General features: G+C 40.1%; 1 protein-coding gene across 5 annotated transcripts; it reads right to left on the bottom strand.

The window, feature by feature from the left end:
- Positions 1-480: 480 nt before the first annotated feature.
- LOC118811385 (golgin subfamily A member 6-like protein 4) lies at positions 481-14,940 on the bottom strand. Of its 5 annotated transcripts, none has more exons than XM_036575551.1 (6): positions 14,896-14,940; positions 14,676-14,730; positions 14,342-14,464; positions 9,024-9,092; positions 2,963-3,055; positions 481-1,169 (listed from the first exon to the last, which is right to left on the bottom strand). In XM_036575551.1, the coding sequence occupies exons 2-6, from the start codon at positions 14,715-14,717 to the stop codon at positions 1,080-1,082; spliced, it is 417 nt and encodes a 138-aa protein (XP_036431444.1). In that variant the 5' UTR covers positions 14,718-14,730; positions 14,896-14,940; the 3' UTR covers positions 481-1,079. The 5 variants fall into 5 exon arrangements, with proteins under 5 accessions (XP_036431444.1, XP_036431445.1, XP_036431446.1 ...); XM_036575552.1 differs by having other exon boundaries at positions 14,676-14,737; positions 14,896-14,930; XM_036575553.1 differs by lacking the exon at positions 14,896-14,940 and having other exon boundaries at positions 14,676-14,789.
- Positions 14,941-15,408: the final 468 nt, after the last annotated feature.

Raw genomic sequence — 15,408 nt, 5'->3', positions numbered from 1 at the left:
CCTTTAAGGCACTCCTTATGGATGTCACATGAAAAATTAAGTTGGCATGCACATGCTTATCTTAGCACTTCATCGTCACTTTGTGTTAATTTGTCACTTGACCATTTTAGTTCTTGCCAGCTATGACCCACATTGCTTCACCAAGAGCTCTATTTATCTCCTATTAGCCACACTGCAGTGATGTAATTAGAGATTTTGATCTGATTGATCTGATACCAGGAAAATGCTGGATTGGATATCGGAGGGGAAAAAGTATGGATCCAATACTATAACAAACCTATCCTGAAATATTACACTAACACTGTTTTTAGGTGTGTATTTCTTCTTATGGGGTAGCAGAGTGTTTGAGTACTCTAAGCATCATAGTCTACTTTTAGGTGCTCATCCTGAGTTCATTTAAAAACAGCCCATTTTAACCCCTTAATAAGCAGGCCCAAAGTATTATTACACACTTCTATAACCTAAGAATAGCTCCATTAGTTTGCATTGAAGTCCTTGTAGCTACTGAAGTCGTTGTATGTAATAAGGCTGAATTGTTAAGGGGTTAAAGCATAGTTTTAAAGAAGAAATATCTGATCGGGATCGGCAGATACTCAAGCCTTCAGTATTGACATTGGAAAAGAAAAAGTGGTAGCATCTGTAGGTGTACATTATGTTTACAGACCTCAAACTAAATCAAGAGATGCAAACATAAACGACCATAAACAAGGTCCAAAACACAGCTGATGTTCTTTCAGCATGTTGTGTGCAGTTACACATTTCCACCAGAGAGGTCTCCAAATCCCCAAATCTTACATAGTGTAGCTTTAACTTAAAGTAAGCAACTTGACTGCCTTAATCTATTGTTTGTTGAACTTTTAATAGAGTTAACAGAACAATAATTAGCAAGTTGTATTCTGTCAACTTATTATTTTAAGTTCAGTAAAATCAAAATATTGCAGCAGCCAAATAGTTTTTTTAACATGCTAAATCTTTAACATGCTAAATCTGAAATATCATACTGTAACATCACTTTTTCTCCAGCCAATTTTACACCCACATATATCCATCATTCATATAACACCTTCATATAACCATCATTACAGTCTCATAAGAAGCTGCGTGAGCTTCTCATTGGGTTTATCTGGATCCAGGCCCAAGTCTTGCACCAACACTCTTTTCTGAAAGTCCTGAAAGAAGAAAACTGAGTGTAAATAAGTAAAACAGCAGCCTGTAGTACGCTCCCAGGAACAAGCTTAATGTGTATCATTTATTTCATTTACATGTTTATATGATTTCAAGCACTGTAATCAGATATGAAAAACTGAAACCAGATATAATTGTGCTCAGTCACATAAAACTCAAATCATGGATAGTTTCAGAACACTGTGCACTTATGAGAGTTGACATATTCTCCATCAGAATTGAGTTTGTAATCATTTGTGTATTGTTAAAAAATTGTGGTTTCCTTTTGTGTCCGTGATGGTCTAAGGCAGAGGGACCTGGCACTGCTCAGTGTGTGGGATGTAACATCTGGTCTGGTTGAGTCAGTCTGTCCTTGAATCTCACATCTGTGTGGTTTATCTCTGTATCTGTGTATATTTGGGCATGTGTGTACGTATCGGGACAAAAATGGCATGAATTTGTAGGAATGCCAGAGAAACACTGAGCGAACCTACAGAAACAACAAAGTGATCCTGATTTTTTTTAAAGGAATTTCTTTTTAAATTTAGATTTAGGTTTAAGCTTAGAACATTTTTTATTACATATACAGCATTGTGCAAGTTTTAGTCTTAGTCACCTGAGAAAATTCTATTTAAAAGCTGTTTGTCTGGGCAGTAAGAATTTATCGGAAAAGCATGTAATAGTAATATAATTAGTAACGATTTCCAAATCTCTCCTTGTGGAAGCCCAATATTGTCATTAGTCTAATCAATACTTCATTAAGTTAAAACATGTGCTGTGATGAAATTTAACAAATCTATACAATGGCTTGGTGTTTTTCTAACTAGCCCAAAACTACTTTAAAAAAAAAAAAGAAATCATTAATTTTATTTGCAGACTTAATGTTAGTTTCTATTTATTCTAATATTATATAGCATATATAACTTTTATAGCTATTATATAACTTTTTGCACCGTGGTTACATATCAAAACAACAAAAACTCATATCCCCAAAATGGGAAATACAAAAATTTTCAGGGAAAGAAAGAAAATGTAAGGCTACTTTTGATGTAGATGTTGGTAAGTAAGTTTTCCTTTATTAATCCCACAACGGGGAAATTCACCTCCGCATTTGACCCATCTGTGCACATACACACTAGTGAACACACACATTAGGGGGCAGTGAGTACACTTGCCCGGAGCGGTGGGCAGCCCTATCCACGGCACCCGGGGAGCAGTTGGGGGTTAGGTGCCTTGCTCAAATGCACTTCAGTCATGTCTTGTCAGGTCTGGGGATCAAACCAGCGACCTTCCTGGCCCTCACTTTATTTGGATGGTCCACTGTACATGGCCCAACATTCAACTAAATATCTATTAAATGCAAGTGAACTTGAAATTGAGTGTGGAAGATTATATTAAATCTACCCCTAACCCTAAACCTAACCCTAATCCTAACCTCAGGGCAAAACCTACACCAACTCCTAAACCTAACACGAACTATAATGTTGTTGATAATCATGAGTATCACCAGAAAGTTTTTGAAAGATTTAAGTATCTGTAGATCATCTGTAGGGGTCCATCCAAATAAAGTGTGACCTAAATGTTTTATTGGAAGTAATTTTGGACCATTTCTATTTGTCAATTCATCATAAAGTGTTCACATAGTGTAAAGGGCAGCTGATGTATTTAAATGAGTACTTTATCAAATTTAGACATACAGGGACATACGCATGACCCCACATCCTGATAAGGTATAAAAACAAACATGTATGTGCATGTGTTTGTGTGTTTATGTGTAAGGCTAATGGTGTTAACTCACCCTAAATTCACGTAGCCTGTGTAATCTCTCACGGAGTGACTCACGTTCAGATGCTAGTTTCGACACATGAAACTTCCATTCTTCCTCCTTCTTCTTCAGAGGAAACAAACAGACCCACCTCACACAATTCAGTCTGACACTCAAGAACTTATTAGCAATATGATCAATAACAGAAAAAACTTACTGATAACTTGGCCAAAAGTCACATTTACAGTTTTCCTTGTACTCTAAATGTAGTTAATTAGCCACGTTTTTGAACTTCTTTAATCTTGCACTGGAACGTCGAGGCTATTGTAGCTAACAAGTAATGGAAGCTTACGTGGCCCTGATTAGCAGTGTGTAAACTGCATGCTTAAATCATCACACACTTACCTCAAACCACATCAAGTTGTTAAGTAATCTCAAACAGGCTTGTTTATGTGGTTGCTGTCACTGTATAACATACTAATGTCTACATTAAGGTGACAACAGCATGTAGCTAAAAACAGTAGTAGCACTGATCTTGAAGCCTGAATTTTTGTCCATACTTTTTTCCATTTATGTATAGTATATACCAGGAGTCTGCAACATGCGGCTCCGGAGCCTCATGCAGCTCTTTTACTGCTCTGTTGCGGCTCTATAGCAGAATTAAATTTTTAGGTAAAAATAAAATAATCCTCGTTTGCAGTAAAATAAAGCTCTGCTGATCATTACAGCACAGTTTTATCAAGAAATGGTCTTAAACGCTGAAGTTACAACTGCTTATTCTCCCTTTAACCCTGAAGGTTGGCGTGCAGACTGTTGGTCACATAGTAACGCAGATAACAATCTTGCCTACCTAGTAGCTAACAAAAAGGCAAAAAGAAAGATTTTAGAGGAAAATCGATAATTTGGAGATAACTGGACAGAGTCATTTGCATTTCTAAGCACTCAGCTGGTTTCCTGAGACAATTAATCTGCAACGAGAAACTGTCAAGCACTAAAAAGTCGCGAAGCTGAAGTCAGACAGCTTCTTGTTTGAATTTTCTCATTCCACCTTAAATGGTGCAACGGTTAGCTACATAGTTAGCTACAATCTGGCACCTCAGGCACCATTTAACAGGAAAATTTGAATAATAAACTGGCGAATGAGAAGCTGACTTCAGCTTCGTAAAAAGTAGAATGTTAATAGACATTTTACAAAACACTATTCTACTTTTGCAGAAAAGTTTTCTGCTGGAGATGTGAGAAAAGCAGCTAGCTGAGCTAAAACTCAAAGCAGATCAAAGTAAGGTTGGATTTTTTTTTCTAATTTTAGCCTATGCCAGGACATCTGCACATACTGAGACATATTTACAGCCAAGATGGTAAAACCTTCAACAAAATGGCCATGAAATGTTGTGGCTCCTAATGTGGTTTCATTTTTGTTGAAAAGGGACAAAATGGCTCTTCTTAACATGTGGGTTGCCGATCCCTGGTATATACTAAAGTCATACAGTGTACGAAACACCATACACAAGTGCATTTGAGATCAATTAATAACACGCTATGAGGCACATTTGTGATTATTTAAGCATGCAGTTTGCGTGATCCTAGCCGTTGGCTATAAGTTTCCTTGCTTGTTACCTTCATTATCCTCATAGCTGCAGTGCAAAACTAAAGATCCAAACCTTGGTCGATCAGCCGAGGGGTCTTGGTCGATCAGCCGAGAGGTCTGGCCTTTGAAATTTGGATCCTTAGCTTTGCACCAGAGCTATGAGAATAATGATGGTAACAAGCAATGGAAACTTATAGCCAACTGCTAGCATCATGCTAACTGCGTGCTTGAATCATCAAATGTGTTTTTGCATCATGCAGCCAGTACAAAATAAGAGCATAGCTTTTCCTTGCCTGGAGTGATCTTGCTAAAAGCAGAAGAAGATCACATATATGGGCTTTATCTCATTTGCAAAAGTGTTGCTGTAGGAGTGCCTACTGGTCTGGAGGATGAGGACAGTTCACATATTTAGCAGGAGGTTAAGTATTTTAACTGTCTTCTTCTGAGAAGAGATGGTTCCTCCTGGACCTTAAGCCTAACCCCAAAATACTGCAGAATACCTAATGCTGAAAAATCGCTTCCTGTGTTGCTAAGAGACAGGCCTTTCTGTCCGTGTCGGGACGATCCAGTTGATGTAGTGTGATATAATAGGGCTGGGCCTGACCCTCTGCTGTTCTGCACTTAAAACATGTCCTGTGAGGATACTTCTTCCTGCACATTGTGTAGCTCCTATAGGCAGAGTGCTACGCCTGGAGCTTGTCAGCATATGGAAAGCATTGAAACGCAGCGCCTCCGCTTGTAACGGCTTTTAAAAACATGTCCCGGCACCTCATTCCTCAGACGCTTGAAACGTTCACACCCTGCTCCCCTTCCCAAACACACACCCGTAGGCATACAAAGGAGTAATGGAGGGTGGGAGAGGGATTGCCAAAGCTGTCTATATAGTTCTGTTTATTTATTTGGTTTGGAAAATGATGGTGATGGATGGTAAATGGATCGAATGGAGTACACATGGTAACCAAGGCCGGTCACTGCTTCATCTACCACTGACCAGCATTAGGCCTCTGTCTCTTCTAAGCCTAGACCAAGTCAGCAGCTGGGCAGGAAGGAAGTGCAAGTAGTCAACCTTCAGTTTGTATCTTTTTGCAATTAGGGGCCAAATGAAAACCTATTGAAATGACACGTGGATAGGAGAAGGCGAGTAATCCATCTATGCTCAGGAAAGGTTAAAAAAAAGGTTCTTTGGAGTGATGCCATAGAAAAAACTTTGGTTCAGTACAGAACTTTTTAATAGGCCTTTGAAGAACTAGTTTTGCAAATGAGATGTGCAAGTTTGAAGAAATGTTTGTGTATAACCTCCATGTAATTAAAAGGTCCTATTCAAATTAAAGGGTTTTTCCTAGAACAAAACGTACCAAGAACAATTTAAGATCATTTTTATGTAGTTTATGCCTGCACAGTATGATCCCAGCTATTAGGGAACATTGCCACATTTGGCTAACTTCAAGTTGTAATAATTTTGTTAAGAAAACCTTTTAATCTAATGTTCAAAGAACATTTTACGGATGGTTATCATTTAAAATAATGTTCCTATAAGGCAAAATGTTAACTAAGATATAACATTTGAATAGCAACGTTCAGATGATGTTTGAGGATGTTGTCAGGACCACAGATTGTGTTACATGATGATGTTTTTAGAGAATGTTATCCTACCTTTAGGAAGAACATTCTGGGAAAAAAAACCTTCCCTCTGAAAACTTTAATAGAACATGTATGTAATATTCTGAGAACATTTTTAGAGAAAAAAAAAATGTCTAGCTAGTGTTGTTTTTTCCTGGAAGGCTGCAATGTGCAGATGAGCCCTCTGACCAATCACAGAGGGTTTTTTGTTTAGTTTTACAATGAGCTGTAACCATGTTGAGCAATCACAGTTCCAGGTAAGTGTTGCTGTGGGTGATTGGATGAATCACAACCATCATGTAATCCAGGTTCAGCATCAGGGTGTCATTTACTGGAGCAATGCCCCACCAACTAATCATCTTGCCCCACTGAACAGACCAAAACTACATACATAAAGTCTGAATTAAGAGTAGTTACATAAAATATTTATTTTCTGATTTGAAATTGTTTGAAATGTGTGTAGAAAACTATAACAATGACGTTTTATGCACACTTTGCTGTTGTCTTTTAGTGTGGCATGCTCATATGGAACTAAAAAAAATGCAAGCGGTCTATTAGCATTTTAGTGTTTTTTCTATGTTGATAAACTCTTCGATTTCCCAGACCCAAATGATCTCATCATAAACAAATGATAGCTAGCTAGGTATGCCAGGAAACATTAAAGGGGAACTCCACCAATTTTGCAAAATTACTTAATCATTAAATCATTTAGATGCAAAATTACATTAAATCATTTAGATGCAAAATTTGCAAAATTACTTAATCATTAAATCATTCAAATGCCGGCTGCTAAAGAAACCTGATGTTTCCTCTGTTGTATTTTCCACCACAGAAACTGGAATCAAGGTAAGAAACATTCATGAGTGAAATAAATTAGTCCTCGTTAGCCACTGTGCATATATCACTGTTAGCCGTTAGCTTACAGACTGTCTAAGATGGACCACGCAGTAAAATAACTATCTGCCTCGCTCTCCTACCCCATAAACTGGTAAGCAGAATAGCAAGTAGATTGTTGTTGACACCACCAATTTGCATTCAGCCTGGTTTGTCCTGCTTTGGCGCCGGCGGGTTCAGTCTCTCTCTCTCCCTCTCTCTCCCTCTCTTCTTCTCTGCAACTCCTTTGTGTGTTCTGGTTCAAATCGATATGGCTCTATGACATTTTGAAAACAGACATACTCGAAGTCCTGCGCATGCCCTGCCATCTTCCAAAATAGGTAAGAAGACACTGCAAACAAAAGCTGCTGCTGGCGTTAGCTGTGCTGAACTGTGCCTTGAAGGCCAGTAACAACAAAGGCATGTTAGCTTGCGTGCACTAATCTCAGTTGAGAATGTGGTTTTGAAAGGAAACACGGAAGTGATCTTGGCATAATAGTTTATGTTAAAAATACTTTTTAGGCCTTTTGGCCTACAAAACTTTTATGTACCAAGCAAAGCATTCATAACTATTTTGTGTAATAACTTAACCAGATGTAGCTTTTAGAGCCATTAAATGTTTTGGACGTCTGGTTCCCATCCTATAATGGTGAACAATTTTGATTTGGTAAATTTCTCAATAAAGGCGCATTTCACACCGAACCACTCTAAATGGTTTTGTTTACATCTAAACCACTGATTGAGTAATTTTACAAAATCGGTGGAGTTCCCCTTTAACCAACCAGCTAGCAACAGAGAAAACTGGAGCAGCAGACTTCGAAAAACGTAGATGGGCTGCCCATGACCCCTGGCCCACCCCACAGAGATATCTAGATGCTCCATTCATGATTTTGTTCTAGTGTTGAGCCTAATGTAATCCAACAAAAATAAACGATACAGCCATTTTTTCGTAAGTAACATTATGGATTCAACAATGCAGTATTGTAAAGCATATCACAACCACAATGTGTAGTATTGTGTCCACATTGTGCAGCCCTAGTCTGTGCTGCTGTTATTTTATGCCATTTGATGCTTCCAGAATTGAAAGCTGGGACTAGACTCAGAAGAACGGCAAGGCGAGACTTGTAGACTTGCCAATCACAATGGAAACAACAACAACAAGTCTGTCCTTTGGTGACCTCACGCTCTCCCGTTAGACCGTCGATGTGCTGGCAGCAGATCACATGCAGCTGGGAGGCTTCTTTCCTTACACACACACAAACACACCTTCCCTGGGCCTACACTGGGCCCTCTGCCTTCACTACAGTGCTGACGCTCTACCAGCTCGCCATGCTCTCCCTCCGTTGGCTGTTCATGTGAAGGAAGTGCAGAAACAGTAATATTGTAAGAATTGCCATAACTCTACTCAACATTGTTTGGTTTGGGCAGCAGGGGTCATTGCAAACGCAGCTGCAGCCAAGAGGAATGTACAAGTAATGCAATCAGGCGCAATTAGGCTTACAAGTAAGTCTGTTGAGGAAGGCTGGAAAGACACAGCCCCGGGTATCAGACTTGGTTATAAATAGTGTTATCGCCACTGATGGACATAGCTGAGGCTGGGCCGGCCGGCGCCTTGCCTTGGCATTTAGAAAGCTGCATGTTAGGCGTGTAAATCTCTGACCTCACAGTGATTCAGTATGATTACAGCCCCTTAGGAATCCATGAAATCTCAAATTTCATCCTTTATTTTTTTTAGTACTTAGCAAACAAACTGTGATTGTGCATTGAAATATGTTCTCTGTGGAGGATGTGTTAACTTACTTTCACTTAGAAAATCAACAAAGCACGACTGTACTAGTGGAATATAGACAACAAAAAAAAACACAGAGCTTTTCTTGGATTTTTGTGTTTTAAAATTGCCTAAAAATGTTATTTTGGCCAAAAAGTGAGCATCCTCCTTTACTGTAGAATATTATTGTAACTGATTATAATGAATAATAGCACTTACAGATCAGTGCATCACTGCATTTTTACCTTCTGCTGTTCCTCCAGCTCCCGCTGCCTCTCCTGCTCCTGCTGCTCTCTCTCCAACCTCCGACGGAGCTGCAGGACAGAGCGCACATAGTCACCATACTAACATACAAAACCAACAAAAAAAATATTTGTGCATCAGCTCAGTGAAAATTCTAATTTACACTGTTTTCCCCCTCATAATCAGTCAAAGTCATGTTTGGTGTCTGAAATGTGCTTCTTTAGTTTTGCACTTGGCTAATTTAGCTAACAAGTAATGTAAGTTTTTGTACATTGGTTAACACTGTGTAAACTGCATATCTAAATCAGCACACACTTCAAACTGCGTTGAGTTGTTATGCAATCTCAAATAGACTTGCTCATCATTTTACTGACAGTGTATGACAAATATTAACAAAAGTCTTTTGCATAGCTAATGGTAGTCACAGATATCTTGAAACATGACTTTTGTCTGAACCTTTGTCTATTTTTTGGGGAACAGCAGGGACACGGGAAAGTGTTTTAAATCAGAGGTGCTGAAATTGTAAGCTGCATATCATCACTGTTGGGGCGAAACTATTTATCTCCACTTCTTTTTTCATTTTTTGAAATAATTTGAAAATAAGAATCTTTATTTGCCAAGTAATTTCTCTTGGTGCAGGTGTCAACATGAATAATGCAATATAATAAATAAAGAAAAAAATATACTATATATCTATACTATATAACACAAAATAGATAATATGCACACTGCAAGTAAAAGGATGTGGTAGATAGTACAGATACAGGTACTGCAGTACTGAGGCACATATATACAGTATGTACAGCTGAAGAGAATTGAGCAGCAAATATAAATGTAAACGCACGTTAACATATCGCTGCTGTCAGAAGAAATCTCCATTTTTGTCATTTGAATGGACCAAAAGAAACGGCCCAAAATGACTTGGAAAAAAGTCGGGTTCTATTGACTTACGTTAAGAGTAAAATAGGTTTTTTCCTTCTACTGTAAAGTCACCATTTTGGAGATACGTATGAGGTTTTCTTTCCGACAACAGCAATATTTATTAAATATGTAAACTGCAACAAGTCAAATGCATATGTGCACTGACTACAGTAGAGGAGACTGGGACTGCAGCTGTTCTCTGCAGCTTACGCTTGGTGTGCAAAGATGTAGAGCCAAACCAGATGGAGATGCAGGATGTGATGATGGACTCTATTATGGCACTGCTGGACCAGAACTGGACCAGCAGCGCTTGAGGCAGCCCAAATTTCTTGACCTGTCACAGAAAATACAGACACTTCTGGGCCTTCTTCATGAATGCAGTGCTGTGCATGTCCCATCTGAGATCCTGCTGAATGGTGGTGCCCAGGAAGACGCTGACGGTGGAGCCATGTATTTCCTGTGGAGGCCGTGTGGTGGGTTTCTTTCTGAAGTCAATGGTCATCCCCACAGTTTTTGTGTGTTTAGCTCCGGGACACTTTATGCCACACTTTAGGCAGTAGAAGGTCAGGAATGATGGTGTAGAAAGTAGAGCTAAAGTCTACAAACAGCACGCGGACATAAGTGTTAGGGCCGTCCAGGTGTTGCAGAATGTAGGAAAGAGCCAGATTAGTGGCATCTACAGACCTGTTGGCTCTACATGCAAACTGCAGAGGGTCCTGGAGGGCATCAGTCATGACTCTGAGGTGCTGAAGTAAAACTCTCTCAAAACACCTTATGACTACAGATGTTGGGACAACTGGTCTGCAGTCATTCAGACAGGAGATCTTCTGCTTTTTAGGAACTGGTAAGATAACTTAGACTTAGACTTAGACTTAGACTTAGACAGACTTTATTGTCATTCAATTTACACCGTACAGTGCACATTAGAACGAAATTACGTTGCATAGGCTCAGGGTAGATCAGGGAGAATTATAAGTAATGCAGTGTAGTGCAAAGTGCAATGTAGTGCAGAGTGTGGCGCATATGCAAACATATTTTTATGTCAACAGAAAAATAAATTTTAAATAAGTATATATACAAGAGGGTGTATTGCCCTGTAGCTCCCAGGTATGGAGTAATTAAAACAAAGAATTGAAGCAGCATTTATTTAGAGTTCAGCAGTCTTATTGCATGTGGGAAGAAGCTGTTTTTGAACCTGGCTGTTCTGCTTCGAAGACTTCGGAACCTCTTTCCAGAGGCTAGCAGCGAGAACAGTCCATGGTGGGGGTGGGAGGGGTCTCTGTTTATGTTCTGAGCTCTGGTCAGACAGCGACTTGTTGCAATGTCCTGTATGGGAGGAAGTGAAGTCCCAATAATTCTCTCTGCTGTCCTTACCACTCTCTGCAGAGACTTCCAGTCAGAGGTGCTGCAGGCTCCTGCCCAGACAGTGATGCAACTGGTCAGTATGCTCTCTACAGTGCCTCTATAGAAGGTGGAGAGAATCGGAGGGGGAAGGTGTGCTCTTTTCATCCGTCTCAGGAAGTGCATGCGCTGCTGGGCTCTTTTGACCAGAGCTTCAGTGTGAGTGGACCAGGTCAAAGTGTCCGTTATCTGTACCCCCAGGAACTTCGTTTTGCTGACTATCTCCACTGCTGTGTCCTTGATGAGGAGTGGTGTGTGGTTGGGTTGGGTCCTCCTGAAGTCGACGATGATCTCTTTGGTTTTCTCGACATTCAGGACCAGGTTGTTGGTTTTGCACTAGTCAACCAGATGGTTCACCTCCTCTCTGTAGTCCAGGTCGTTGTCGTCCTGGATGAGGCCCACAACTGTCGTGTCATGTGCAAACTTCACGATGTGGTTGGTAGTGGACCTGGCACAGCAGTCGTGGGTCATCAGGGTGAACAGCAGCGGGCTCAGAACGCAGCCCTGAGGGGAGCCGGTGCTCAAAGAGATGGCACTGGAGACGTTGTTGCCCACCCGCACAGACTGAGGTCTATTTGATAGAAAGTCCAACAGCCAGTTACACAAGTGGGTGCTGAAGCCAAGGGGGGCCAGTTTGCTTATCAGATGTTGTGGGATGATTGTGTTAAACGCTGAGCTAAAGTCCAGAAACAGCATGCGCACATGTGTATTTCTTCCTTCCAGATGTTCTAAGCTCAGGTGAAGTGCACAGGAGATGGCATCCTCTGTGGAGCGATTTGGGCGGTAAGCAAACTGGTACGGGTCGAATGTGGGAGGGAGTTTGGAGGTGATGTGGTCCTTTACCAGCCTCTCGAAACACTTCATCATGATGGGGGTGAGTGCTACAGGGCGGTAATCGTTGAGGGAGGAGATTGTGGTTTTTTTGGGCACCGGTATGATTGTGGCAGTCTTTAGGCATGATGGTACGACAGCCTGTTTCAGCGAGGTGTTAAAGATGTCCGTGAGAACCCCAGCCAGCTGATCAGCACATTCCTTCAGCAACCGCCCTGGTATGTTTGTCGGGGCCCGCCGCTTTCCGAGTGTTCACTCTCCTCAGGGTTCTTCGGACATCTGCTGTATCCAGGCAGAGTATCTGCTCGTCAGGGCGAGGAGTAGATTGTTCTGCAGAAGTGGTGTTCAGTACCTCAAGCCTTCCAAAATATTTATTTATTTTGTTGAGGAAGTTGATGTTGTTCTCACAGGGGGGACGAGTAGCTTTCTAGTCTGTGATTGTCTGAATGCCTTGCCACATTCGTCTTGTGTTTGAGGGATCCTGGAAAAAATCCTTCACTTTTTGACCATGAGAACGCTTTGCGACTCTTATGGCACGGTTCAGGTTTGCTCTAGCTGTTCTAAGTAACACACTGTTCTAAATAACACACGACTTAAAGCATGCAGGCACAACAGATTTGGTCAGGGTCTGATTGAAGAGATCAGTGAGGATAAGAGAAAGCTGTTCAGAACAGCGCCTGAGTGTTGCAGGTGGGACACCGTCAGGGCCAGCAGCCTTCCTGATCTTCTGTTTCCTGAGAACATGGCCGGTTTGGCTGTTCAGTTATGGTGATGGGAGGTGGTGGGGAGTGGGTTGTAGTTGTTGAGGAGGTGAGATCAGGTGGGGGTCAGGTGTGAAGAGGCTACAGACAGTGTGTAGCAGACAGTCTAAAGCTAGATTGGAGGGAGTGGAGAGATGTCCTTTGTATTTCAAATCTTGAATAAAAGTTATTGAGCTGGTTTGTCAGCAGTAGGTCTGCTACTACATTTGAAGCTTTTGGGTTTGTGGTTGATTATGGTTTTGAGTCCTTTCCAGATGGAGAAACAGTCATTTGAGGAGAACTGCTGTTCCAGATTTTCCCTGTATTTGTGTTTGGCAGTTTTGACTCCTTTGTTCAGTGCCCACTTCTATAAGCTTCTTCCTTGGCTGTGTGCAATTTCCTGAAAACCAGGGTTTGCTATTGTTGTGCTATTAGATATTAGATGTGCATATAGATGCCAGCTGCTCTTTATATTGTGTTTCAATTTCTTGATGAATTGACCAATAGAAATGCTCTAAAATTACTGCCATTAACTCTGATTCAAAGTTAAGAACATTTTTTACCTTCTCTTGTAAAGAAACCATTTTGGATATACAAGGTTTTCTTCTGGTTGTGATGATTTATAGTGTCTAGTGACATCATGCAGATGATATGCTTTTTTTTTTGGGCTAAATCATATCAAACATGTCATAATGTGCTACATGAGGCATAATGTCCCATAATATGTTGAGAAACAACAAAATACACATCACTGACACAAACTGCGGATGCACACACCGCATTGTTGATTGTTAATGAGTGGCATGGTAACTGATTGCGTCACTCCCATAGTCAGTCTACACACTGACATTCAATACTTGAGCACACACCAAATGCCAGATTTAAAGGAACATAACTATATATAATAAATATTCAAAATGTGGGATGTGTGAGTTGAATTTTTTTGGCATTACCTTAAAAAGTGTGTGACTCGTGCAGATTTTGAAAATAAAACATAAAATTAAAAAAAAACTCTGAAACCCTGAAATAAGCACACACTATGCTCAGATTATTTAAACGTTCTATTTCATTATTAATTATTATTATTATTATCAGGTAAACAATCCTGAAATCTGGGGATGCTGTAGCCCCTCTACACCCCCACTTCTCATATGTCATACAGTGTCAGAAACTACATAATCAAATCTGTTTGAGATTACTTTACTGCAGGTGTGTGATGATTTAGGCACACAGCTTGTATGTAGTTAATTTCTGTAGCTAATTGTTAGCTACATTAGCCTCTAGGGCAAAACTAAAGAAGCAAACTTTACACAGCAAACATGTCCAGGATGATTGAGTAGAAAACTTTGGAGAAAACTGTGTAAATTTAATTTAAACTATTTTTTTAGTAAACATGGGCAAAAATTGGTGGAAAAAGCTTTATTTACCCTTTCCTCTCGCTGTTGCTGCCACTCACTGTCCTGAAACATACTGTATCCTGTAGTCTTGTCCGGCTTTGTCTGACCATTTAGGAACACGTAGTCCTCCTCTTTACACATGTCTCTCATACACTGCGGAGAGGATGACTGTTGGGGTCAGCCTTAGAGTTGGTGTGGTAGTGTGTGTGCATACATCCCTAAACAAGTCTTAAAACAGTAATATGCAGACTCAGCATTTTCCATCCAATTCTATTGTTGCATACCACTAGTTTTAGGGGATTGGACAGTTAGACTGTGTTACTAGAATTCAAAATATAGCCTTAAAAGTATATGCCACATGTACCTTGGACATGGGAATTCCAGCAAATATCTTCTCATGGGCCATCCTTAAAAGAAGACTGAAAACTTGGTTGAAACATCCGTTTGTTTTTAGTTGTTTGAACTCATTTAAAATAATTCACTCTAAAACACTCTTTTATACCATATTGTACATAATTTTATAACGTTAAAACATATTCATAAAGTTTTTCCCAGTGCAGAGCAAAATAAACCAGCAAACTCACCCGAGAGATCCAGTATTGCCTTTGCTCTTGTGGGAGTTCTCCTTCAGCTAGTTCACTGATGTTCTGAGATGGTCAACCTAATACAATCTGTAATATATCCTGACGACACAGGACAGATATTACAACTATTTCAACACAGGCCTGCTAGAACTCCCACTAGCATGCAAATAAAATCCAACATCCCATCAGTCTTAATTAACTGTGCCTGTTACAGTCACTATGTTCCCTGTACTGTATGGTAGAAATGTGACCTTTTGTACTGATGCAGGGACAAGTTTCCCCGCACCCAAATTCAGTAACGCTTTCTTTTACAGTCCCCTAAGTTCTAGGTATTAATCTCTTTTCACAGTAACAATAAAATGCAATTGCTGCCTGCTTTTGTACTACAATTTTTTTTCTTCAGTAATAATGATGGAATATATATATTGATGGAAATGTGTATGATTTACAAAAACTGGAAGAGAAGTGCAATTTCATCTTTGAAGTTAAGCAAACAAGTCAAAATGTTTCTGT

Source organism: Colossoma macropomum, unplaced genomic scaffold, assembly GCF_904425465.1.
Source record: "Colossoma macropomum unplaced genomic scaffold, Colossoma_macropomum, whole genome shotgun sequence".
Classification (NCBI taxonomy): Eukaryota; Metazoa; Chordata; class Actinopteri; order Characiformes; family Serrasalmidae; genus Colossoma; species Colossoma macropomum.
Note: the sequence above shows the minus strand (reverse complement) of the source record. Positions and strands in the feature narration are given on the sequence as shown.

Bases quoted from the DNA above. Each gene is read 5' to 3' on its own strand.
- LOC118811385 (XM_036575551.1), bottom strand. From the start codon at position 14,717: ATGGCCCATGAGAAGATATTTGCTGGAATTCCCATGTCCAAG. The intron at 9,093-14,341 runs GTAAATAAAGCT...TCTGTCCTGCAG, and splicing joins AGCAACAGCGAGAGGAAAGG to CTCCGTCGGAGGTTGGAGAG. The intron at 3,056-9,023 runs GTAAAAATGCAG...TTTCCTCTGAAG, and splicing joins AGCTGGAGGAACAGCAGAAG to AAGAAGGAGGAAGAATGGAA.